At 33.5% G+C, this 25,293-nt stretch overlaps 4 protein-coding genes across 5 annotated transcripts; 2 read left to right on the top strand and 2 right to left on the bottom strand.

The window, feature by feature from the left end:
- Positions 1 to 109: 109 nt before the first annotated feature.
- Positions 110 to 5,609, top strand: LOC124445910 (etoposide-induced protein 2.4 homolog). Its single transcript, XM_046996703.1, has 10 exons — positions 110 to 492; positions 917 to 971; positions 1,673 to 1,739; positions 2,043 to 2,179; positions 3,246 to 3,313; positions 3,535 to 3,610; positions 4,186 to 4,291; positions 4,426 to 4,537; positions 4,639 to 4,710; positions 5,244 to 5,609. The coding sequence occupies exons 1-10, from the start codon at positions 290 to 292 to the stop codon at positions 5,329 to 5,331; spliced, it is 984 nt and encodes a 327-aa protein (XP_046852659.1). The 5' UTR covers positions 110 to 289; the 3' UTR covers positions 5,332 to 5,609.
- A 188-nt stretch (positions 5,610 to 5,797) lies between these two features.
- Positions 5,798 to 12,625, bottom strand: LOC124445911. The gene is made up of 10 exons (XM_046996704.1): positions 12,204 to 12,625; positions 9,212 to 9,367; positions 8,822 to 8,958; positions 7,917 to 8,046; positions 7,716 to 7,774; positions 7,477 to 7,596; positions 7,193 to 7,279; positions 7,053 to 7,110; positions 6,376 to 6,462; positions 5,798 to 6,223 (listed from the first exon to the last, which is right to left on the bottom strand). The coding sequence occupies exons 3-10, from the start codon at positions 8,891 to 8,893 to the stop codon at positions 6,099 to 6,101; spliced, it is 738 nt and encodes a 245-aa protein (XP_046852660.1). The 5' UTR covers positions 8,894 to 8,958; positions 9,212 to 9,367; positions 12,204 to 12,625; the 3' UTR covers positions 5,798 to 6,098.
- Positions 12,626 to 13,948: 1,323 nt separating this feature from the next.
- On the top strand, positions 13,949 to 15,018 carry LOC124445913. Its single transcript, XM_046996707.1, has 2 exons — positions 13,949 to 14,643; positions 14,723 to 15,018. Exons 1-2 carry the CDS (start codon positions 14,006 to 14,008, stop codon positions 14,733 to 14,735), a joined length of 651 nt encoding a protein of 216 aa, XP_046852663.1. The 5' UTR covers positions 13,949 to 14,005; the 3' UTR covers positions 14,736 to 15,018.
- A 3,517-nt stretch (positions 15,019 to 18,535) lies between these two features.
- On the bottom strand, positions 18,536 to 25,105 carry LOC124445908. Of its 2 annotated transcripts, none has more exons than XM_046996700.1 (10): positions 24,239 to 25,105; positions 21,926 to 22,082; positions 21,532 to 21,668; positions 20,648 to 20,777; positions 20,447 to 20,505; positions 20,258 to 20,377; positions 19,974 to 20,060; positions 19,825 to 19,882; positions 19,157 to 19,243; positions 18,536 to 19,004 (listed from the first exon to the last, which is right to left on the bottom strand). In XM_046996700.1, exons 1-10 carry the CDS (start codon positions 24,389 to 24,391, stop codon positions 18,880 to 18,882), a joined length of 1,113 nt encoding a protein of 370 aa, XP_046852656.1. In that variant the 5' UTR covers positions 24,392 to 25,105; the 3' UTR covers positions 18,536 to 18,879. The 2 variants fall into 2 exon arrangements, with proteins under 2 accessions (XP_046852656.1, XP_046852657.1); XM_046996701.1 differs by having other exon boundaries at positions 19,157 to 19,189.
- Between the last annotated feature and the right edge of the window lie 188 nt (positions 25,106 to 25,293).

Genomic DNA, 25,293 nt, shown 5'->3' with positions numbered 1-25,293 from the left:
AGGTATTATGGACTGAAGTGCGCAGTAAGATGAGCTAAAGATCATCGCCTTACGTCCAATACTTTAGGAGATAAGATCTGCGCATGCGCGAGTCGTACTGTGAGTCGTTTGTGTTTGTGTCCAAAGACAAAACATACATTCCATGTGTCTAGTGTTTCTATACTGCATCGACTCTATACCCTCAAAATGAAACAGCTGGAGTGCAATGAAAGATTTATCATTACAGTTGCATTATCGAGGATATTTTTCTGATCAAACTTTACTTTTTGTAGTAATTCGGCTGTAAAACATGGCTGCCGATGATGCGATTTTGTACGTTAAAAACGTCTTTAATGGTTTATGCGACTCTGTACTTGGAATCATAAACTTCTTTCGACCTGTTTATAAGAGGAAAAGTAGTTCCTTTGATAATGAAACTGAAGAAAGTATCTCCGACTTGAATAAGAAGTGTACGACAACGAAATTGTCAAGAAAATCGCCAAAGACACAAAGGTTTGATCGAATATAGATAGAGTAAGAAAGGTTATGAAGTGTATTACCACTGAGAGTGAAATACGTCTTGTTGACTGATTACATATTCGTCTCCGACAATGAAAGCAATATAAGCAAATGTTATGTGTTGACTGCAACTTGACAAATTCGTTTTTTTGTATTCTTCCTCGTATTTGCTTTGCCACAGGTAGGAAATTATTGTTGAAAATTTTCCAAAATTTACTATATGCCTATTGGAGTTGTTGTCAATATTTTATTTTTGATTGTTTCAACTTTCTTTTCTGCTATGAAAATTTTGTTTCATCTAGTGCAATTTCAAGTAATTGAAACATGTAGAAAATGAACAATTCCCCCTTGTTATATATTTTTTTTATTTAAGCTTGAAAATTGGTAATCCAGGCATATTTTTTATTTATATTGACAGGCAAGTTTATTCCATGATGATGCAATGCTGTATTTTAAATGGAGGGATATTTTGGGTGTGTATATCAACCATGAATCAATTGTATATCAAATCATCGAGTTCATGTGAATCAAATGAGCTTGACATATTCTACATTCACAATTATTTATTTATTTTGAAAAACATGAATTTTTTATGCCCAGTGGTGAAGGTAGACCAATTTGTATTTATGATATTTCTATTTTTTTTGCTTGCTTAATGAAGAAAAATGTGATTACACTTCAGGATTTGAACCATTGTGGAAGAAAGTTGGGCGAACTTCATCACTGTGCAGAGCATAAGATATTTGTAGAGTTTACAATTTTTCATTGCATTTCTTTTAACCTCCATTACTCACTATTCTGATACTAAGTTTTAAAAAATTGATGAAACACCTAGCAATTATTTTAAAATGTAAAAATGAACTCAGGATAAAAGAAATTTAATTTTAGAAGTGTAAGCAGAAGAAACTTCTCCTTTAAATATGTTACATAAAATGTTTTTTTCCCTGATTTTTTTCATTGAAAAATGTTTGTTCATGATCAACCTTCTACACTATTTACAAATTTCTGTTACTGAGAATACTGATCAAACATTATTTTGAATTACTATGTAAGTGGGTTATTCTGCTAAATTGCTTTAGCAATGAGAGTGTCTAAATAAGCCTAGACATCTGGTGCTTAAGTAAAACCTATATAAAGGAATTAACATTAAAGTTGAAAAAAATTAATTTTTTAGATGAGTATCCTCATTTTTGAAAATTATCTAATACCTGTGTTGCAACGGTGTACTGGTCTTGTTTTTAGTAAGTGTTTAAATATGTATCTAGAGGAAGTCTTAGCTATTCAAATTCCCCCTAAAGTAAATGAACCTCATTCTCATGAGCACCATGTTGAAAAATGATGTCATGAATAGTTGACCTTCACTAATCAAGACAGAATTTGTCCTTACTTTCCTGCTTATTTTATTTTATTTTATATTTTCCTCATTGTGGTAATTATAGTTCTTGTGGTACTAATAAATAGACTTATATATAGACTTAAAAATGGTTTGCCAAGTTTCAAAATGATCTATAGATTTCTTTTTTACAGTTATTTTTCATGTTTAGAAACCCTAACTGCTTCAAATACAACACAACATTTATTGTGGACTTGGATGATACCGGCGTTGTTCTATATTTTTCGTGCATTTTGGGTTATACCACTGTTTTGGCTTACAAAACCTCTAAATAGTCTCTGGTATCAGGTGCAGATAATTTATCGAGCATTGAATGACCATCCACAGCTAGAATATGAGTCTTACCTGCACTTTCGTTTTTACCATTTCCTAAACATCCTTTCCACCAACTTCTTAGTTTTTATTTATGTGCACTTGCAGGAAATACTTACTTGCACTTTCGTTTTTACCATTTCCTAAACATCCTTTCCATCAACTTCTTAGTTTTTATTTATGTGCACTTGCAGGAAATACTTACTTGCACTTTCGTTTTTACCATTTCCTAAACATCCTTTCCACCAACTTCTTAGTTTTGATTTATGTGCAGTTGCAGGAAATACTTACTTGCACTCTCGTTTTTACCATTTCCTAAACATCCTTTCCACCAACTTATTAGTTTTGATTTATGTGCACTTGCATGAAATACTTACTTGCACTCTCGTTTTTACCATTTCCTAAACATCCTTTCCACCAACTTCTTAGTTTTGATTTATGTGCATTTGCAGGAAATACTTACCTGCACTCTCGTTTTTACCATTTCCTAAACATCCTTTCCACCAACTTCTTAGTTTTGATTTATGTGCACTTGCAGGAAATACTTGCTTGCACTCGTTTTACCATTTCCTAAACATCCTTTCCATCAACTTCTTAGTTTTGATTTATGTGCACTTGCAGGAAATACTTGCTTGCACTCGTTTTTACCATTTCCTAAACATCCTTTCCACCAACTTCTTAGTTTTGATTTATGTGCACTTGCAGGAAATACTTGCTTGCACTCTCGTTTTTACCATTTCCTAAACATCCTTTCCACCAACTTCTTAGTTTTGATTTATGTGCACTTGCAGGAAATACTTGCTTGCACTCGTTTTACCATTTCCTAAACATCCTTTCCACCAACTTCTTAGTTTTGATTTATGTGCACTTGCAGGAAATACTTGCTTGCACTCTCGTTTTTACCATTTCCTAAACATCCTTTCCATCAACTTCTTAGTTTTGTTTTATATGCACTTGCAGGAAATACTTGCACTCTCGTTTTTACCATTTCCTAAACATCCTTTCCACCAACTTCTTAGTTTTGATTTATGTGCACTTGCAGGAAATAGCCAACTTAGCGTATCGTAAGAGAAGTGGAAAACCAACTGTATTGTTATCATCCTCGGGCAGGTGAGTCATTCAATTTGTTCATTATGAATGTTGTTTTGTTTCTAAGATAGTCGAATATCACAGATAGTTGTAATGTGAAATACAAACTAAGATTATGTTTACAAATTGTGTAATTTAAAATTATTTTACCTTTTCTTCCTTTTCAACGAATATAAACTTCCGTTAACTTAATGCAGCTTCATATGGTCGCATTTGATTTCATGAAATATCTACTTTTCTAGTTTCGCTCAAAATGTTAGTTTGACTATAGCGGATATGGTCTTCAGTATATTAATTCAAGGTTTCTTCTTAGTGCAGGTACAGCATTTTTTCTATTCTATGTTCATATTCCCATCATTAACCACGTATGAATTTTCCATATACATTGTACATGTATTTATATCAGGGCTCAAAATATCAACTGGTCAATGGACAATCAGGGGTCAAAAATGCTTGTTCATCTTGAGCGGCCAACTTTTTACCTTTCCTGTCACTATGACAGGCCATATGTTAACATCTTCCCAAAAACCACTATGTTAAGAAGATGCATAGTAACATACACTGATACGCAGGTCTTGCGACGTCAAACACGAGAATCTGCAGTTTTAAGAAATACTTTCTCACTTTATGTGCTGCAAGTTTTGTTTGTTAGTGACAAGTCGACCGGTCATTTTGTAGGAACACGTTTTGGCCGTTAATTTGAACCCTGTATATAAATAAATACCATTGAGTCCTATATATACGTATATATATATATATATATATTTAATACATAAAAAGTTGAAGGCTCGAAGCAACGAGTCGAAAGCTCAATAAAATAATCTTTAAAACAATCCGGAGAAACTATATATATATTTATATAAATAAGTAGCATTGTACATTGTGATATTTAGGCTACAGCAGTTGGTATAATTCCAATCGTTGGTCCAGTACTCAGTTTTTTACACATGACTCTTCTTTATTCACTTTATTCCTTTGAATACACCTGGGTCAATAAAGGTCAGAAAGTTTACCTTGAAATTTTACCTACGTAACGAACGCAGTTGATAAACATCTTTTCATAACATTTATCGACCACTAAAACATTTGCCTGGACTTGCTTTTTTTCAGAATTTCAAAATCTTGATTCATAGGGTGGAGGGTGCATCAACGCTTGGCGTTCATCGAGTCTGATTGGCCGTATTTTATTGGCTTTGGATTGCCTTTGGCTTTGTTAACTAATATATCTTCTTCGTTTGTCGTCAGGTAAACTATCTTAATATCTTGTGCATACTGATTTATGAAATGGAGGATTGTTAAAATATGGTAAATGGAGCTTTTATAAGAAAAACGTTTTGATTTTTTAGTGGTTGTATTTTTGCCATTTTATTCCCGTTGTTTATCATCAGTGCTAATGAAATCCATACATTTGAAACTAGGTAAGTACATTATTCAATTCATATATCTATTCTACTGTGATGTGTGTTAAAAATCGCGTTAGTGGTCATTTTGCCCACCGCCCCCAACGTGCATTAGTAGTTTTTGCCTTTGCTGTTATTGTTATTCGACATATCAACCTTTTCCAAGGTGAAAATATTGTCACTTTGGGGTAAGTTGCCAAAACGTTATCAAGTTAGGATCTCTGATATAGCTATATTTCAGCAGGGAGAAAAATATAAAAGTAGAAAATAAAGACGAACTTCACCATAATGAACCGTTTTTAAACAACATTAACACCATTAACTATTCTTTGAAACACTCAGGTCTATAGAATGTCTTTAGTTTAGTCTATAAAACTTTACATAAAGATTACCTGGACAGAATTTAAATTATCCAATCTTGAAGAATTGTTACGGGGTACCGACCCTCCCCCAGTACACTTTCATACAATCATCTACAGCGGTAAAGAAACCTTTGAAACATGGCAGCAGTAATTATGAAGTATTGCAATTTTACTCTGTCTTTAATATAGAAATCCTCCAATCCGAATATTTTTAGTATCTGTTTGGTTGACCAATAAAATACTACGTAGATCTTGGTCAAAAACCAAACCAGAATAATAAAGCGACCGCGATGTGCTATAGCTGTGAACTTGTTTGATGAACTTCAAACTACTGTAGTTAGTGCTGGACGCCGTTGATACGCTATTTATAGTTATAGCAACTTATTGGAAGAAAAATTTAATGATGTTGTGACATAATTTTATCTAAAACTTTATATATATATTTCGTAAGGCTTAGATATTCGATTTCATTCAATTTTTTATTCCAACTTAACAACATCAGTGTATCATACAAACCTTTATACCTATGTATTATTATATCAAGCATTGCAAGCATCCTTGTATATGTATGGATTCATATATTCAGTCCGACTGACTTATAGTGAACGTAAATTTTTAAATTCCTTTAGTGAATTGCTTTAAAAAAAAATCAGTAGGGCACAATTCAACTGAATATGTGAATGCAACACGGCATGCGGGACAGCCCTGTGAACGAGGGCACGTTGTCAATAAGATGATGACAGTTATCTATCTAATGATTGTATTAAAAGATAGTTATTTCTAGCTGGGCCGTCGCTATGTTTTGATATGTGGTTTACCAAGCGAGGTTTACATGGTTATGTACAACATATTACATTGAAGTAAGAACTTATTGTCAATTTTTCTAGACTATCGTGTCACTTTATTTTACACATAGTGCATTTTCTTGATTTCCCAAAAAGTCTAAGTAAACAATCTTAAAAATATTATTTAAACGAAGTTCATTCTCCTACCAGACATATCTATAATTACAGAAATAAAATTCTTACGAAAAATTCGCAATCTTCAGTCATGAACATCATAATTCACATTTTCTCCAAGATAATCGTCATTTGAATTTGTTGGTTTGTTGGAAGGTTTGCCGTCTGGCTCTTCGCAATTACTTCGTTTCTTTTCATCGGGGTAATAAACTAAAATAATTAAAGTAAAGTAGCTTCTCTTAACCCATGAACAGAAAAAATCCCAGTGTAATGAATTTGCTTTTTTGAGGACAGACTTGTTGATTATTATTATGAATGAGGTTTGAATATCTATATTCAAATTAGTGACGACTATTTTGTACCTGCTTCTCTCAATCCTTTCCCAAAGTTGCGGACTACGATCCAAAGAAAGAACGATACCAAACATCGTATAACCAAGTATAATATTGCTAGATACGAGGTGAAAAAGTAATGAATGTACAATATAGTTACAAATACAAAACAATCACACTACTCATATCTCGATAGCTTGTTAAAGTACGGTACTCATTGGTCATTAGCCAGTTTTTACTTGTAATTAGCTCATTTGCGTTACTCGTTGGCTAAATGTTCCCTCAATCGTCCCAATCATCTTGTACAACTATTGGAAATCATGCATGTCGTGGCGTCAATTATGAAATGATCTAACTCAAGAATCTAACTGAACAATCAAATCAAGAGATCTAACTCATAAATCAAATCAAGAGATCTAACTCAAGAATAAAAAAGAGACATTATTAGTTGTTAATCTTTCCAGAACTTTAACCAAACTTTTTCAGGAAATGAACTACCTTGTTTTAAATTCTGTAATTTTGCTGGTATTTTGTTTATAATACGTTATACACTAGTAGAGCTTTATTCAAAAGAAGGATCGAAGCTTCAGATTCGCACTTTTTTAATTGGGTGACTGTGCATGGCGGTTTCAAGTTCTGATGTTTGAAACTAAAAATCCTCATGGCTATCATGTAGTAGGAGTAATTATAAGTTTTATCAAACTTACCACAAACCATAATGAAGATATTGATAGTTTTATCGTGCTTCTTCCAATCTATCCCAGTCTAAAAACACGAACAAACATCATAACTACATGTTTACTACCCATGTATCAAACATATAGCAGAAGTGTTCTATTCCATTTACCTTGATGATCTTATAAAATGCATAAATTGGCTGTGGAATGCTAAGAAGAAAAAATGCCAAGAGCCATGTTCTTTCCTCGTATTTGGGCTTAATTGATAAAGAATGAAAATTAGGGTTAATGCATTTTCAGTAGCAGTTTCAGTGGATGACTTTTAACAACTATCGTAATTGTATTCGTTACTACACAAGCTGAAGATAAACGTCTTAGAATCGGATTATATCACAGTAACACAAAACATGTTTTTCGAACTAGTTTCAATTCCGTCAATACGCAACATATTTACCACAAGATATCCAACAATAAGCCAAATTATTCCGACAAATATACCAACACAAAGAATAACTATTTCAGCATCATTCGCCTTTTCCACTCCAGAAGTCAAGACCAGCACAATTAAAGATATCTGAAATTTGCGTCACATAAAATATTCTCTTTCATATATTGGACTACAGTAATGGCAACTACAAAACAGTAATCAAGAAAATAAAAACCGTAGTCTATAATGTTGACTGAGTTACATACCGAAATTTCAAACTCCAATAAGAGCAGTGTATGAAAAGCAAACATGTTCATGCACATATCTAAAAATAGAAGATAAAATATAGAAAATTAAAGATCACATGTCTACAACAACTTAATATTGAAAAAGTGGATTAAAAGCTTGTATCAGATTCCCTACGTCATATAGAAAACCAAGTGCCATACAGGAAATATACTACTCACTTTGGAAAGTTATGTTTGCCGAACGAACTGTTCTGATTATGAGGTTTTTCGTTGTATAATGCTCGTATGCAATTTTAAGGCAGAGCCCTAGATCCACTGCTCCTAGTACCAGCAATATAATGAGACGAACCTATAAAAGTAACAGAAGTAACATTGTCAAGAGATGTTTTTGCAAAGCTTTTATCAAATAAGTAATTCGTCAACCACATAAGTGTTAGTCTGGGTGACTTAGGTATTTATATAACATGATAGTAGTGAAAACATCTCAATAGATGTATTGATTTCAATTGGTAAAACATACCGAAAAAATTCAGCGCGTCAAAAGCGCGAAATGGTAATAGGCCAAATACAGGACCATATAGACCAATAGACCAAATACAGGAAAAAATCACATAATTGAATGTTGTACATTAGTTGGGATCTTGTAAGTACAGTTTGAAGGAGATTTATTGGAATGAAAGCAAAATAATGAGACGAACAAATAAAGTTAAGAGATGCCTGTGTTCCAGCATTGCTTTGGTAAAACTGTGATCATACAATTAACTTTTCATGACTTGCCTTTGACAAGAGATGTGTTAGCAAACATTGCAAAATCAACGATAAATTGCAATGAATAACACGATGATGATATAAAAAAACAATTACAATCAAGAAGAAAATGAAGAATAGCAAATTTTTGCAGTCTGATCAAAAGGACGGGCAAACGAAACTTCCTCCCCAAATTACACTATACCACTTATAATGCCATTTACTTTAAAAAACATGTATAAGTTTTGAACCCATTCAATGTTCTCCGGTGCTGACTCTCCCTGTGTGATGTTATTACTGATAAAGCAATATACATGCCATATTATTACTTGCACAACTTAAAGTCAACTCTTTCAAATTTTAAAAAAATAAATTACCATCAAGACAGTTGTTCTTTTATTAACAAACTGGATAATGCAATATATAGACACCATCACTATGGCAACCATAAATGCCCCTAGCTGGAAGGGTCTCTCTCCAAACACTCCATGATATATGTATACCAGACAAAATACTAGAAACAGATCAATATTTGTAAGGCATTAGTATTATAAAGATATTATGTCAAAATTTGCATATCAGGTTGAAAGACTCCTCTCTTCCTTTGGAGTTTTTTCAGCATTGACAAAGTTACCACCCCTCTGAGGGTTAGTTTTAGTTCATGAGGAAGCTCTGAGAAACTTTCAATCTTTAGGAAGCCAAATTTGACTATATTACATGAAAATCTCACACTATTTCAAGCACATTAATGTTTTAGATGAGGTTACCTGAATTGATAATAAGCACCAATGCTAATGATGAATCTGATTCATCAATGGTGTTAGTAAGACGATAAATTGCAACTGCTATTACAACAAGAGTACTGATAGTGGCCAAAGTTAAAAAGCAATTTCAATTTTCTCCAAATCAGATGGAATTCTTAACTAAAAAAGACATCAAAAGCATGCATCAAACTGACTCTTACTAATGATGAAAAAAAACTAATTTGGTGTTGAAATAGTGATAAACAATTGGATTTATTGAATAATACTATATCACACAATTCTTGGACCCAAAACGCATGAAAAACCAAATCCACTTGAAGATATGCAGCATGTTAGAGCCAAGCTAAGTGTGATTAGCTGCAATGTTTGGTGAGGTTAAATGTTGGAACCAAAATGTTTATTCTAAATTCAAGATATGCATTATTTCTTGGTTTTTAAGGTAATATTTTTGTGGTGCACTGGACTGAAATGCTTATAATTGTTGAAGTGCATTGCACTGTAATGCTTATAAGAAATTAGGAATAACTTATTTTGAAATAAGTTTGTTTAAAAAACCATGACCAGCCCACAATTTGAAGAAGTATAATATAAAACAACTTCCGAAGAAGCAAGACATCTTGAGATAGCAAAATATGAATCAAAACAAGACGAGAAGTAAACTGTAAATTTTAGACTTTATTTCAAAGTCATCCTCAGACAGAATGATAATTAAACCATACATACACATATATATTTACAACGCATGAAATAAGTAAACGGAAATAAGCAATAGAAATTAAATAGTGTGATATTTACAAAGGAAGAGTTGGAAGAGGTGTAATATTTCAAAAGGATGAATTGAAACTGCCGACCCGACTGGTAGAATGAGTGTGTTATAAGTTAAGAAAAGAGTTGTAATTCTTTGCTAGCCTTAAGTCCCATGTTGAGAAAAGGTTTGTTATGTTTGATGAATAGTGCTTCAAGAAAAGCAAGAATGTGGCAGTTGTTAGATTTGGTTGAATGAAGTATTTTATAGTTGTTGAATACAAGGTTTTCTATAGGAGAGGGAGTTCTGGGAGGCGGAGGGAGATCATTGAGTTGTGAGAACTGGTTTTGTAGAGTCGCCAGGAATTGAGCGTTTTCGCACTCAGAGAAATGCTGGCCAACTGCACTAGAAGAGAGTCTGGTAGCATGTTCTCTGAGCCGTACAGACAGACAGGCATCTTTGTGCAATGCCGATGTAGGTTTTACAAGCTAGAGAAATGTGAGTACTGACCAGTGTGGGTGTCTTTTCGGTAAATGCCAGTTCCATCAACCGAAATTTTTATATCTAGAAAATGAATTATGCCATCGTGATATGTATCAACTGTGAATGTGAGATTGGCATCAAAACTATTAAATTTCGATAAGACAGCGGAAATATTGGAGGGTTCACTCAACCAAATCTAACAACTACCACATTCTTGCTTTTCTTGAAGCACTACTCATCAAACATGACAAACCTTTTCTCAACACGGGACTTAAGGCTAGCAAAGAATTACAAGTCTTTTCTTAACTTATAACACACTCATTCTACCAGTCGGGTCGCCAGTTTCAATTCATCCTTTTGAAATATTACACCTCTTCCAACTCTTCCTTTGTAAATATCACACTATTTAATTTCTATTGCTTATTTCCGTTTACTTATTTCATGCGTTGTAAATATATGTGTATGTATGGTTTTAAATATCATTCTGTCTGAGGATGACTTTGAAATAAAGTCTAAAATTTACAGTTTACTTCTCGTGTTTTGATTCATATTTTGCAATCTCAAGATGTCTTGCTTCTTCGGAATTGGTTTCACTTTGTTTATAATGTAAAAATCATGCACTAAAAGCATTAACTTTTAAAAATCATGCACTAAAAGATAGTGGATGAAAAAAGAGTGCTAAAATCAGTATAGCCTTCAAAATAGTTTTGAGGTTTGAAATATTGTAATATACGTATAACTATAACTATGCCCAGTGCTGTGGTGATCAGATAAATATATTGTGTATACACAATATGCATGATAATTTCTCCCTCGTAAATACAATAGGGAGCTTCAGCAAAGACTACGAGTACGACTACGAGTACGAATTACGTCATTTTGGCGCGAAAACATTGTTGCGACAACAAAAACACGTAGCCGTCATCAATCTGAGTACGCTGTTTTGTAAAAAATTCGTAGTCGCGACTACGATGTCTTTTTAAGCAAAGAAAGTAGGTATATTTCCTCATTCTGTAAGAAATTAGTTCACAGTACTATTTTCGAGCATTCAGGCTTTAATTTTGAACCTTTTTTGAGGGCAGATGTACATTAAAAAGGAAAATATGACCTGCAAAACTTTCATGTATTTCGTACGCAAAGTGAAAGGTAAACAAACAATAAAATAGTACAAATATATCGTACATAAAACTTAAAATAGTGAAGATTTTTCAGTCTAAAGAGTCCTATATTCTCGCAAAACCAGTATTATCGATTCTTTGATATCATTATTGACAACTAGAGCCGTAACTGCTTCGCAAACGTCGGTGTTTTACACAATAAAAAGGCTCGTTCTGTTGTTTACAACCAAAGCAAAATTTTGACGAAGCGACAACGACAACAACCTTCCTCGTGCCATTCCTTAACACGGTCAAATTTCGTACTCGTTCTCGTAGTCGTACTCTTGCTAAAACTCCCTATTAGGGAGCATTGTTTTCGCAACAATGTTTTCGCGCCAAAATGACGTAAATCGTACTCGTAGTCGTACTCGTAGTCTTTGCTAAAACTCCCTAATAACAGCTTTACGACAACATCTTGTTTCCAACAGCTAAACTGGCACAAGCTTAACGCAAATATAAAGTTGTTCATAAAAGTTGCTGCAAAGCATTTGAACAAAAATTGAGGAGAAAAAATGCTTCCACAAATACAACAGAAGTTGAAAACAGCTAACACATGGGTTTATGCGGTTAAAGTTACTCATTTATCTATGAAATGGCCAATATAACATACTTTTCCAAAAGGAGAATCGACCGTACGAACAGCTGAAGGCAAAACATTCAATTCACTTCGAGAGGTGGATGAGCCAGCTTCGCCTTCGTTGGATGTATCTGGATTCATTCCTTCAGCACCTTGTGATGTATTGTCGAATTTGTTATAAGCCATATGAAATGGTCAATTTAATGATTAGTCAAACAGAATTACAACGGGATGACTGTCAAAACGAAACGAGGCAATTATCGTATCCTATTCTGTATGCATTCGATTTCTGTTTCAATGTTTTCGCTTTAATAAAGTTGTTAATAATTGCTAAATGTAAAAAGTAATTTCAGTGCAAGACCTACCTTTTCAAGAAAACAAATAGGATGCGAAATATGGAGAAATAATCAGTACTTCGCAGGTTCAAAAGATTTCAACGTTTTAATGGTTTAATGTATAATATCATCTGATGCGCGATATATTTTTTGCTACTTTGGCTAGCAATATTGTGATACATCACACAACATCACACTATCACAATGACGTAATGTTTACAGTTCGCATTCGTCGATGAAAACTCTCCTCACTGACAATTTAACCCATTCCGTTTATTTTTACGTCTTTATACTCAATAATTCGAGCGAAAACAGTTTGCAAAACGCTTGCAAATATCGAGCAAGAGTCTGTCATTATACTTTTTTATTTAAAATTTTGCATTAACAATTATATAATATGTCACCTATAGCAGTGTAGCTAGGTTCTTAGCCAATTGCAATCGAGATTGCATAATATGCATAATAATAGTATTTCCCATGACTTCTGACTGGGAAAAGTCAAGAGTCATTTCTCACTGGATCACTGGAGAAAGCCGAAATCATTTCTGACTAGGAAAAGCTGAAAATATGTCGAAGCGCAGGCGTAACAATTGTCAAGCAATATTGCTAGCAATATTGTGATACATCACACAACATCACAGTATCACACTCGAATGACGTAATGTTTGCAGTTCGCATTCGTCTTTCTCCCAAAAATACTCGATGAAAACTCTCCTCACTGACAATTTAACCCATTCCGTTTATTTTTACGTCTTAATACTCTATAATTCGAGCGAAAACAGTTTGCAAAACGCTTGCAAATATCGAGCAAGAGTCTGTCATTTTACTTTTTTATTTACAATTTTGCATGAACTATTATGTAATATGTCACCTATAGCAGTGTAGCTAGGTTCTTAGCCAATTGCAATCGAGATTGCATAATATGCATAATAATAGTATTTCCCATGACTTCTCACTGGGAAAAGTCAAGAGTCATTTCTCATTGGATCACTGGAGAAAGCCGAAATCATTTCTGACTAGGAAAAGCTGAAAATATGTCGAAGCGCAGGCGTAACAATTGTCAAGCAATATTGCTAGCAATATTGCGATACATCTCACAACATCACACTATCACACTCGAATGACGTAATGTTTGCAGTTCGCATTCGTCTTTCTCCCGAAAATACTCGATGAAAACTCTCCTCACTGACAATTTAACCCATTCCGTTTATTTTTACGTCTTAATACTCTATAATTCGAGCGAAAACAGTTTGCAAAACGCTTGCAAATATCGAGCAAGAGTCTGTCATTATACTTTTTTATTTACAATTTTGCATGAACAATTATATAATATGTCACCTATAGCAGTGTAGCTAGGTTCTTAGCCAATTGCAATCGAGATTGCATAATATGCATAAAATAGTATTTCCCATGACTTCTGACAGGGAAAAGTCAAAAGTCATTTCTCACTGGATCACTGGGGAAAGCCGAAATCATTTCTGACTAGGAAAAGCTGAAAATATGTCGAAGCGCAGGCGTAACAATTGTCAATCGGTTGACGATTTGCGAAAAGATGTTGAGAACGAGGAACTACATCAAGAATATGTGGGGTCGAGGATATTAAGTGATATCCAATCTATTAATTTGAAAGTCTGCAATGATCTAAATGTTGATGTAATTCTGTTTGTTCTTGTTTTGAAATATGGGTTGTCACTTGTGTGCTCTATTGCCAATGTTGCGTCTTCTTTGCTTGTACCCTCCGTGAATGTACGTCAAGAAGCGTTGGCTTTGGTATGTCCCAAATTAGAAGAAGAAGATGGAAATGTTCTTTTACAGTCCGCTTCTAAATTAAAAGTTCCTAGTACAACCGATAGGAAGTTGCATGTATTTACACCTCCATGCTCCAAATGTATTAAGTGCAACCATGATCTTGTGAGCTACAGTAAGCCAGTAAAAGTTCAGGTACACGATCTTTCTGGAACTACCGATGGAGTGAAAGTTTCGCTTAGATGCAATCGCTATAATTTGCTTTATGGATATTCCAAGTACGGTAATGGGAAAAATGGCTGGATGTCATATCCCGAACAAAGAAAAATGGTCGAGGCTACTGATGTCTGTTTCGTTGATTCAACTTTGCTTCAGTGGCAGCTGTCACTCGCGTAAGTTACAATATAATCACTTGATTAATTAATGTTAAAATAGCCAGTAGATTTAACAAATGAAATATGTTTTCTATAGCTGTCATTCGTGAGTATCGTTTAATGGTTTTTCTGAAGCGTTTAATGAAGTATACAATGGCAGTAAGAGAACGATATGTTGTAGATCTGTATTACTGTTATCACGTTGTTACAGTTTTTGATGGTAAGCATTGTTTGCGTTTTATATAAAGATTTTGGAGAGAAACAAGTTGCTGCTTCATTTTGGGTCGGTGAGATGAAGAATGAGTTGAGGGAATTGGGGCAACTGGACTTTTTTGGTTTGCTAAAAGAAGATGGGGACTCTTCTCGGGTTCTAGAAAAAATAGACAAAATTAGGGCGAGAAGTTTGTACGAGCATACATCAGATGATTGTTCTGATACTTGCAAAGAGCGCGGTAAGTTAGATGCAATTGTATTTAAAAATTAGTTTTTAAGCTATAAATATATTCTATTGGAAAATAGCTGTGATTCTCATCAGGCTAAGATATTTTCGTAATCAAACTTATAGGATGTGGAAGGCTATGGATTTCCGATGGAATATGGAAATTAATGTTTCCTCATTGCATGATGCATAGAAAGATACTTATCTTAGTTTAATATAACATTACTCCTTTGCTTTTCGTAATATAATAATATTATATGAAATTGTTTTTAGAATTTTGTAAAAGGTATTCCATTGCTGAACTATACTAATGTATGCACTGAGTCGCCTCAGCATAGAAAGGCATTCTGTGAACAGCATGTGCAATACTTGGAAAAAAAACTTCCCTAATGTACCCACAAGTGTGCGTGGACTTTTAAGATATTGTGGTGTGAAGCCAAGTAACATAGGTATGTCCTCCAAAATTGTCATGACTATAATCATGCTTGAGAATAAAGTCCGATTTTTCATGATCAATTCGAGATATATTAACAGAGCTTTTACACTTAATCACAACTGCTCTTGCTTTGGTATATAGTGTTTTGCAGGGAAATTGGTACCCCTTTCTCTAAATTTATCTCAATGATATGTGTATTACAGAGCTGACAGAAAATTACTACAAAGAATTACTCTATTTTATAGGTGAAGAATTGATTGACGACACAGGTCTGCTTTCTAACAATGACGTGTCAAAATGGACGAAACACTGGGAAAGCTTGATAAAGATGGCGACACTTTCCCAGTAGGAAATAGTGTTATGGAGTCACAAGGTATATTTGTCTAAAATTTGTCTAAGGCCATTATAAAATGGCTGTTTCCAGACGTCTAAATGTCTAAACTTTTAAAATTATTTATAATGCTTCTACTTTCTACTTTCCTTGTCTAACCGCCATAAACCCTCTAATACTGGTAACGCATCGAAAATACAGTCCGAAAAAGTTTTTACTAGCTTTAAAGATGTTTTCTTCAGAATGAATTTTTATAGATAAAAAGTACAGATTTTAAAAAAGTATAAAAAGTTGGCCGTATAATATATGTAGAAAAACACGGCGAGTGGGCCAGTCGCAGGTCACATAAACGTTCGACACAGGTAAAGCTCTACGCATGCGCATTGTTTATTAGTTATGCATTTAACTCATATTTCAATTTCATGGACTAAACTACTAAAATGCATGTCTGAGTCTCAGTTTTCGCTTTGGACGTTTCTGTTAAATGACTTAAAGCATGTCCCAAGTCATGTACAAAATCGTCCCCGTCGTCACGTTGCAGAAACCATGATGAAGTCTGGAAAGTGGACTTCGCTCAGTTTGCTGTATTTTCGTGCCCTTCCGAGCCTCCAAGTAGTAACGGTAAGTCGGTAAGTTCTCTTCAAAATATTTATTAAACATCTCTACAGCTCTATCGAAAAACATTTCCTGGGTGTATGGTGTGTAATGTCGTATTTATGTTGGCATAATATACAATCAACTTAGAGATGCAGAGCAAAGAACAAATAAGAAAGAAAAATGATCATGAAAATGCATGGCAGTGTCCAGACATAAATTATTCTAAAATTTTTAAATTAATTACTATGCACAATTAAAAAAATACACAGTTATTCCTGACTTTATCAATTTGTAGCACTTATGAATGCAAAATGCATGTCAAATTTCAGGGATAAACATCTGTCAAATTCCAACTCACAACCAAACTAAAAGAAAAAAAGATAGCAATAATATAAGTACTTCCCAACATACATACTCTAGCGCAAAAAAAACAAACAAGAGAAACAAAAAAACTATTTGAACATTGCATTTGATAATTAATTTTAGTTTATTTTGCAGATGTCAAAAGAAATACATGAAGAAATTCTTCACAGACAAAGGGTATGTAAAATTAGGTCAACTGACAAGGTATTGAGCATAAATACCTTGATCCTTTGGTGGTGAATTCATTGGCATTTTAGTATCATCATTGCTTGCAGTCTGTATGAAATAACAAAATTTTTTATGAGTTATTCAGTGATGAACAGTAAATAACCATAATTCCATGAAAGAGTGTTGAATTAGTTGCACACCTGTTTTGGAGTTTTTGGTGCTTTTTGCCTCTTTTTTATAAAAACAATTATAACTATGACTATTATAACAACGATTATAGGAACAACAATTCCAGCAATAGCTCCACCCTCCAGACCACCACCACTAGATCTCTCTTTGTTTATTGGATTATCTGTACAAATCAAATTTAGTCTTTAGCCTAATAGCTTAGTATTTAACATTTTCCATTGAATATAACTGTAGAATTTATGAAGTTTTCATGTGAAATCTACATTCAGTGAAAAAAAATTAGCTTCCAGTGGAATCATTGTTATGTTTACAAGCCAACAAAAATAAGAAGGCAGACATCAAACTGCCCAATAAAACTTAGAATGGTGCAACTTTTGGCTTGAAGTTGCCCATATTTTAATTTGCTACACATGTTATAAACTGCTTTTATGCAAGCATTAAAAAGATTTTTCATTCTCTTTAAAATGAAATTATTTCTTACCAGTCACTGTTATTCTTATCAAATCTGAAGTAACCTTTCCTACAGAATTTTTTGCATGACTTTGGTATGAACCGGAATCCTCTTTTTCTACTTCATCTTGGTTAAAAAAATAGGGACCATTCTTTCCTAGAACTTGTATTTCATTATGATATAAGACAATGTTTGCTTTGGGTCTTCCATGAATTGAAAGATTGCAATTTTATTGTTTTACAGTCTCCAACAGAGAGAGTTCTATTGCTTACAATCAACTGAACTTTCGGTTGAACTAGGTGGAAAAAAGTGGTGTACAAATGCTGTTAATTTGCATTTTTGTGTGAAATCATTTCATATGCAATTGAAAATGAAAGCAAAAATGACAACTATGAGTCAATTTATAAGGAATTTGATATTTTGTACACAGTTGCATCACAATAAAACAAGATATTGAGTAAGACATGTATATTTGAACCTTGTCAAAATTAGACAGTGTCCAACCAAATATTGTGATTTAATGAAAATATCATGTATTACGATGAATGAAGTCCAGGCAATGTAAAATGTAACCCAACCTGATATGTATAGTTCCTCAGGTGACGATACTTCTTCAGAATTGTTTTTGTCTTGTAATGTAAGCATGACTTTTTTCTTGTGCATAAATTCTTTCACTCCAATAAAACTGAAGGCAAAATAATTGTTTGACACATTTCCTTTCCAATGCAGTTCAGTTGAATAGCTTTTCGCCAATTCTGAAAGGTCAGATGTTGCTGTGTTTAAAGCATCCAAAGCCATAATACATCAATCTGTTTGTTTCCCGGTTTTTTTCATAAAAGAAATCGATAGGGCACAATTCAACCGAATATGTGAATGCAACACGGCATGCGGGACAGCCCTGCGAACGAGGGCACGTCAATAAGATGATGACAGTTATCTATCTAATAATTGTATTAAAAGATAGTTATTTCTAGCTGGGCCGTCGCTATGTTTTGATATGTGGTTTACCCAGCGAGATTTACATGGTTATGTACAACATATTACATTGAAGTCAGAACATATTGTCAATTTTTCTAGACTATCGTGTCACTTTATTTTACACATAGTGCATTTTCTTGATTTCCCAGAAAGTCTAAGTAAACAATCTTAGAAATATTATTTAAACGAAGTTCATTCTCTTACCAGACATCTATAATTACAAAAATGAAATTCTTACTTAAATTGGGTTAGCGTGCATAAAAAACAAGAACGTTGGAGTTTTAATGAAAAATTCGCAATCTTCAGTCATGAACATCATAATTCACATTTTCTCCAAGATATTCGTCATTTGAATTTGTTGGTTTGTTGGAAGGTTTGCTGTCTGGCTCTTCGCGATTACTTTGTTTCTCTTCATCGGAGTAATAGACTAAAATAATTAAAGTAAAGTAGCTTCTCTTAACCCATGAACAGAAAAAATCCCAGTGTATTGAATTTGGTTTTTTGAGGAAAGACTTGTTGATTATTATTATGAATGAGGTTTGAATATCTATATTCAAATTAGTGACGACTATTTTGTACCTGCTTCTCTCAATCCTTTCCCAAAGTTGCGGACTACGATCCAAAGAAAGAACGATACGAAACATCGTATAACCAAATATAATATTGCTAGATACGAGGTGAAAAAGTAATGAATGTACAATATAGTTACAAATACAAAACAATCACACTACTCATATCTCGATAGCTTGTTAACGTACGGTACTCATTGGTCATTAGCCAGTTTTTACTTGTAATTAGCTCATTTGCGTTTCTCGTTGGCTAAATGTTCCCTCAATCGTCCCAATCATCTTGTACAACCATTGGAAATCATGCATGTCGTGGCGTCAGTTATGAAATGATCTAACTCAAGAATCTAACTGAACAATCAAATCAAGAGATCTAACTCATAAATCAAATCAAGAGATCTAACTCAAGAATAAAAAAAGGGACTATCAGTTGTTAATCTTTCCAGAACTTTAAACCAAACCTTTTCAGGAAATGAACTACCTTGTTTTAAATCCTGTAATTTTGCTGGTATTTTGTTTATACACTAGTAGAGCTTTATTCAAAAGAAGGATCGAAGCGTCAGATTTCGCATTTTTCTAATTGGGTGACTGTGCATGGCTGTTTCAAGTTCTTATGTTTGAAACTAAAAATCCTCATGGCTATCATGTAGTAGGAGTAATTATAAGTTTTTCAAGTCTTACCACAAACCATAATGGAGATATTGATAGTTTTATCGTGCTTCTTCCAATCTATCCCAGTCTAAAAACACGAACAAACATCATAACTACATGTTTACTACCCATGCATCAAACATATAGTAAATTAGAAAGAAGTGTTCTATTCCATTTACCTTGATGATCTTATAAAATGCATAAATTGGCTGTGGAATGCTAAGAAGAAAAAATGCCAAGAGCCATGTTCTTTTCTCGTATTTGGGCTTAATTAATAAAGAATGAAAATTAGGGTTTATGCATTTTCAGTAGCAGTTTCAGTGGATGACTTTTAACAACTATCGTAATTGTATTCGTTACAACACAAGCTGAAGATAAACGTCTTAGAATCGGATTATATCACATTAACACAAAACATGTTTTTCGAACTAGTTTCAATTCCGTCAATACGCATCATATTTACCACAAGATATCCAACAATAAGCCAAATTATTCCGACAAATATACCAACACAAAGAATAACTACTTCAGTAACATTCGCCTTTTCGACTCCAGAAGTCAAGACCAGCACAATTAGAGATATCTGAAATCAAGAGAATCAGTAATCAAGAAAATAAAAACTGTAGTATATAAAGTTGACTGAGTTACATACCGAAATTTCAAACTCCAATAAGAGCAGTGTATGAAAAGCAAACATGTTCATGCACATATCTAAAAATAGAAGATAAAATAAAGAAAATTAAAGATCACATGTCTACAACAACTTAATATTGAAAAAGTGGATTAAAAGCTTGTATTAGATTCCCTACGTAATATAGAAAACCAAGTGCCATACAGGAAATATACTACTCACTTTGGAAAGTTATGTTTGCCGAACGAACTGTTCTGATTATGAGGTTTTTCGTTGTATAATGCTCGTATGCAATTTTAAAGCAGAGCCCTAGATCCACTGCCCCAAGTACAAGCAACATAATGAGACGAACCTATAAAAGTAACAGAAGTGCCATTGTCAAGAGGTGTTTTTACAAAGCTTTTATCAAATAAGTAATTCGTCAACCACATAAGTGTTAGTCTTGGGTGACTTAGGTATTTATATAACATGATAGTAGTGAAAACATCTCAATGGATGTATTTATTTCAATTGGTAAAACATACCAAAAAAATTCAGCGCGTCACCAGCGCAAAATGGTAATAGGCATATGACCAAATACAGGAAAAAATCACATAATTGAATGTTGTACATTAGTTGGGATCTTGTAAGTATAGTTTGAAGGAGACTTATTCGAATGAAAGCAAAATAATGAGACGAACAAATAAAGTTAAGAGATGCCTGTGTTCCAGCATTGCTTTGGTAAAACTGTGATCATACAATTAACTTTTCATGACTTGCCTTTGACAAAAGATGTGTTACCAAACACCAAACATTGCAAAATCAACAGATAAATTGCAATAAATAACACGATGATATAAAAAACCAATTACAATCAAGAAGAAAATGAAGAATAGCAATTTTTTGCAGTCTGATCAAAAGGACGGGCAAACGAAACTTCCTCCCCAAATTACACTATACCACTTATATTGTCATATACTTTAAAAAACATGTATAAGTTTTGAACCCATTCAATGTTCTCCAGTGCTGAATCTCTGTGATATTATTACTGATAAAACAATATACATGCCATGTTATTACTTGCACAACTTAAAGTCAACTCTTTCAAAATCTAAAAAATAAATTACCATCAAGACAGTTGTTCTTTTATTAACAAACTGGATAATGCAATATATAGACACTATCACTATGGCAACCATAAATGCCCCTAGCTGGAAAGGTCTCTCTCCAAACACTCCATGATATATGTATACCAGACAAAATACTAGAAACAGATCAATATTTGTAAGGCATAAGTACTATAAAGATATTAGGTCAAAATTTGCAAATTAGGTTGAAAGACTCCTCCCTCTCTTCCTTTGGAGATTTTTAAGCATTGACAAAGTTATCACCCCTCGAAGGGATAGTTTTAGTTCATGAGGAAGCTCTGAGAAAATTTCAATCTTTAGGAAGCAAAATTTGACTCTATTACATGAAAATCTCACACTATTTCAAGCACATTAATGTTTTAGATGAAGTTACCTGAATTGATAATAAGCACCAATGCTAATGATGAATCTGATTCATCAATGGTGTTAGCAAGACGATCGATTGCAACTCCTATTACAACAAGAGTACTGATAGTGGCCAAAGTTAAAAAAGCAATTTCAATTTTCTCCAAATCTGATGGAATTCTTAACTAAAAAAGACATCAAAAGCATGCATACAACTGACTTTTACTGATGATAAAAAAAATAATTTGGTGTTGAAATAGTAATAAACAATTGGATTTATTGAATAATACTATATCACACAATTCTTGGGCCAAAACGCATGAAAAACCAAATCCACTTGAAGATATGCAGCATGTTAGAGCCAAGCTAAGTGTGTTTAGCTGCAATGTTTGGTGAGGTTAAATGTTTGCACCAAAATGTTGATTCTAAATTTAAGATGTGCATTGTCTCTTGGTTTTTAAAGTAAAATTTTTGTGGTGCACTGGACTGAAATGCTTATAATTGTTGTAGTGCACTGGATTGTAATGCTTATAATAAATTAAGAATAACTCACTTTGTTTAAATAATGTAAAAATCATGCACTAAAAGCATTAACTTTTTTTTAAAGATAATGGATGAAAAAAGAGTGCTAAAATCAGTATAGCCTTGAAAATAGTTTTGAGATTTGAAATATTGTAATATACGTGTAACAATAAAGACTGGTTTCCACTATTGGTTTAACGCGACAAACGCGATAGTGATTAACTTTAATCGCGATAATCCCATATAGGAACGTGGTAATAATCACAATAAACGGCGACTAACAGTCGCGACAAATGCGATAAAACATAAAAATTTTGATATTTATTTGCGTCAGTGCTTCCACTCCGTACATGCAAATTTTCCCTACTAAAACTATATTTCTCCCTACCTTCCCCTACGACCATTTTCCTTGTTTTCCCTACTTCCCCCCTCCCCTCTTCACAACAACATATTCCCTATTAAATACCTATGTCGGGTCAGACCACTGAATTTTTAAGTCTGTTTGTAAAAAAGTGAATACAAAAAAATTGAAAAACATTTGGACTACAATTTAGTAATTTGGGTAAGACGTTGTGACGTATTTACATGCCAGTGACGGAAATGACACATTGTGTTTATGATAAATTGCTAATCCTGTATTGCCATATATGTTCACAAAGTGTTCCAACAGAAAGTTTATGTTACAATCACTTCTTAAAATAGTGAGAACACAGGTGGAAAAGAGTATTTTGGGCAAAAATGAGAATAGACATTCTCATTTACAAACGATTTTCTTTTCATCCTACAATCCCCCTACATTTTACAGTTTTCCCCGTAGGTTTCCCCTACTACCTACAAACCACCAAATCCCCCCCTACTGTAGGGGATTTCCCCTACGAGTGGCAGCACTGATTTGCGTAAATCGCAAAATGACGTCACCTTGAATGAAAATTTAGAATGAATATAAATTAAATTTGTTGAGGAATAAGTTTCCATGCTTATATGACAAAACATGTATGGATTATAAAGACAAGTTTGTCGTGGCAAATGCTTGGGCAAAAATGACAGAAAATCTGAATCTATTGGAAGGTAAAAAATGTAAACAAAATATTGCAATTCTGCCACTCAAGCACACCTATATTTTGTTTACATTGTTTTACATTCCAATAGATTTTCTGCCACTTTCGCCCAAGCATTTGCCACGGCAAACTTGTCTTTATAATCCTTACACGTTTTGTGATAAAAGCATGGAAACTTACGCACTTCGTCGGCCGACTTTTCATCAAATTTAATAGTTTCTGGATTAAGTGATTGAACACATATTGAAGTCGCCATTTTAAATTCCTAAATTTTTATTCAAGATGACATCATTTTGGCGATTAACGCGAATAATTATCAAAAAATTTTGATATTTTATCGCGTTTGTCGCGATTGTTAGTCGACGTTTATTGCGATTATTACCACGTTTCCATATAGGATTATCGCGATTAAAGTTAATCGTTGTCGCGTTCGTCGCGTTAAACCAATAGTGGAACCAAGCTAAACTGTGCCCAGTGTTGTGGTGATCAAATAAAAATATTATGTATACACAAAATGCATGATAATTTCTCCCTCGTAATTACAATAACAGTTTTACGACAACGTCGTGTTTCCAACAGCTAAACTGGCAAAAGCTTAACGCAAATATAAAGTTGTTCATAAAAGTTGCTGCAGAGCATTTGAACAAAAATTGAGAAGGAATAATGCTTCCACAAATACACCGGAAGTTGAAAACAGCTAACATGTGGGTTTATGCGGTTAAAGTTACTCATTTATGTATGAAATGGCCAATATAACATACTTTTCCAAAAGGAGAATCGACCGTTCGAACAGCTGAAGGCAGAATAGTCAATTCACTTCGAGAGGTGGATGAGCTAGCTTCGCCTTCGTTGGATGTATCCGAATTCATTCCTTCAGCACCTTGTGATGTATTGTCGAATTTGTTATAAGCCATATGAAATGGTAAATTAAATGATTAGTCAAACAGAATTACAACGGGATGACTGTCAAAACGAAACGAGGCAATTATCGTATCCTATTCTGTATGCATTCGATTTCTGTTTCGATGTTTTCCCTTTAATACAGTTGTTTATAATTGCTTTGCTGCATGCTGGTGGAAGTAATTGCTGGAAGTTACAAAGATTTTAAATCATTGTCTAAAAGCTTCTCATGATATTTATACATCTATAAATCATTGTATTGTTTGATTTGTTTATTTTTTATTTTTGTTATCAAGATATAAATATATCTTTTTCATTTTATGAAAGATTTGGGAAATCTTAAAACCGAATGCCTCCCATTGTATTTCCGTGATTGAGACTTTACACAAAAACACACACAGTAGGATTAATTCGCGTAATATGCTGAGTAAAATTGCTAAATGTAAAAAGTAATTTCAGTCCAAGACCTACCTTTTCAAGAAAACAAACAGGATGCGAAATATGCAAAAATAATCAGTACTTCGAGGGTTCAAAAGATTTCAACGTTTTAATGGTTTAATGTATATATAATGACGCTAATTTCGTATTGGAATTCGAAATATCTTTAGATAAAGGCCATTTGTTATGAATTTCAAAAGAATAAAATATTCCCAAGTAATTGACTGTTGTAGCTAATCTATTTTGCCTAAAACTGGATCCAAGGGCATGCTGAAACCTTAAGCATTTAGAGAGGCTTAAAAGGTTCATTTCTACATAAAAGCCGGTAAAAACAGGCACAGTTCCACAAAGTATTTGCACTTTCAGTTTCATCTAGTTTGACATCACTTCGTTGATTTCTATTCGTGGATTTCAGAAAAAATGTTAGACTTTGCATCCTGGCGTGATAAGCGAAATCTAATTAAAACCTTATTATCTG

This window comes from Xenia sp. Carnegie-2017, unplaced genomic scaffold (genome assembly GCF_021976095.1).
Source record: "Xenia sp. Carnegie-2017 unplaced genomic scaffold, XeniaSp_v1 HiC_scaffold_22, whole genome shotgun sequence".
Taxonomy (NCBI): domain Eukaryota; kingdom Metazoa; phylum Cnidaria; class Anthozoa; order Malacalcyonacea; family Xeniidae; genus Xenia; species Xenia sp. Carnegie-2017.
This window is presented reverse-complemented; position numbering and strand designations above follow the sequence as displayed.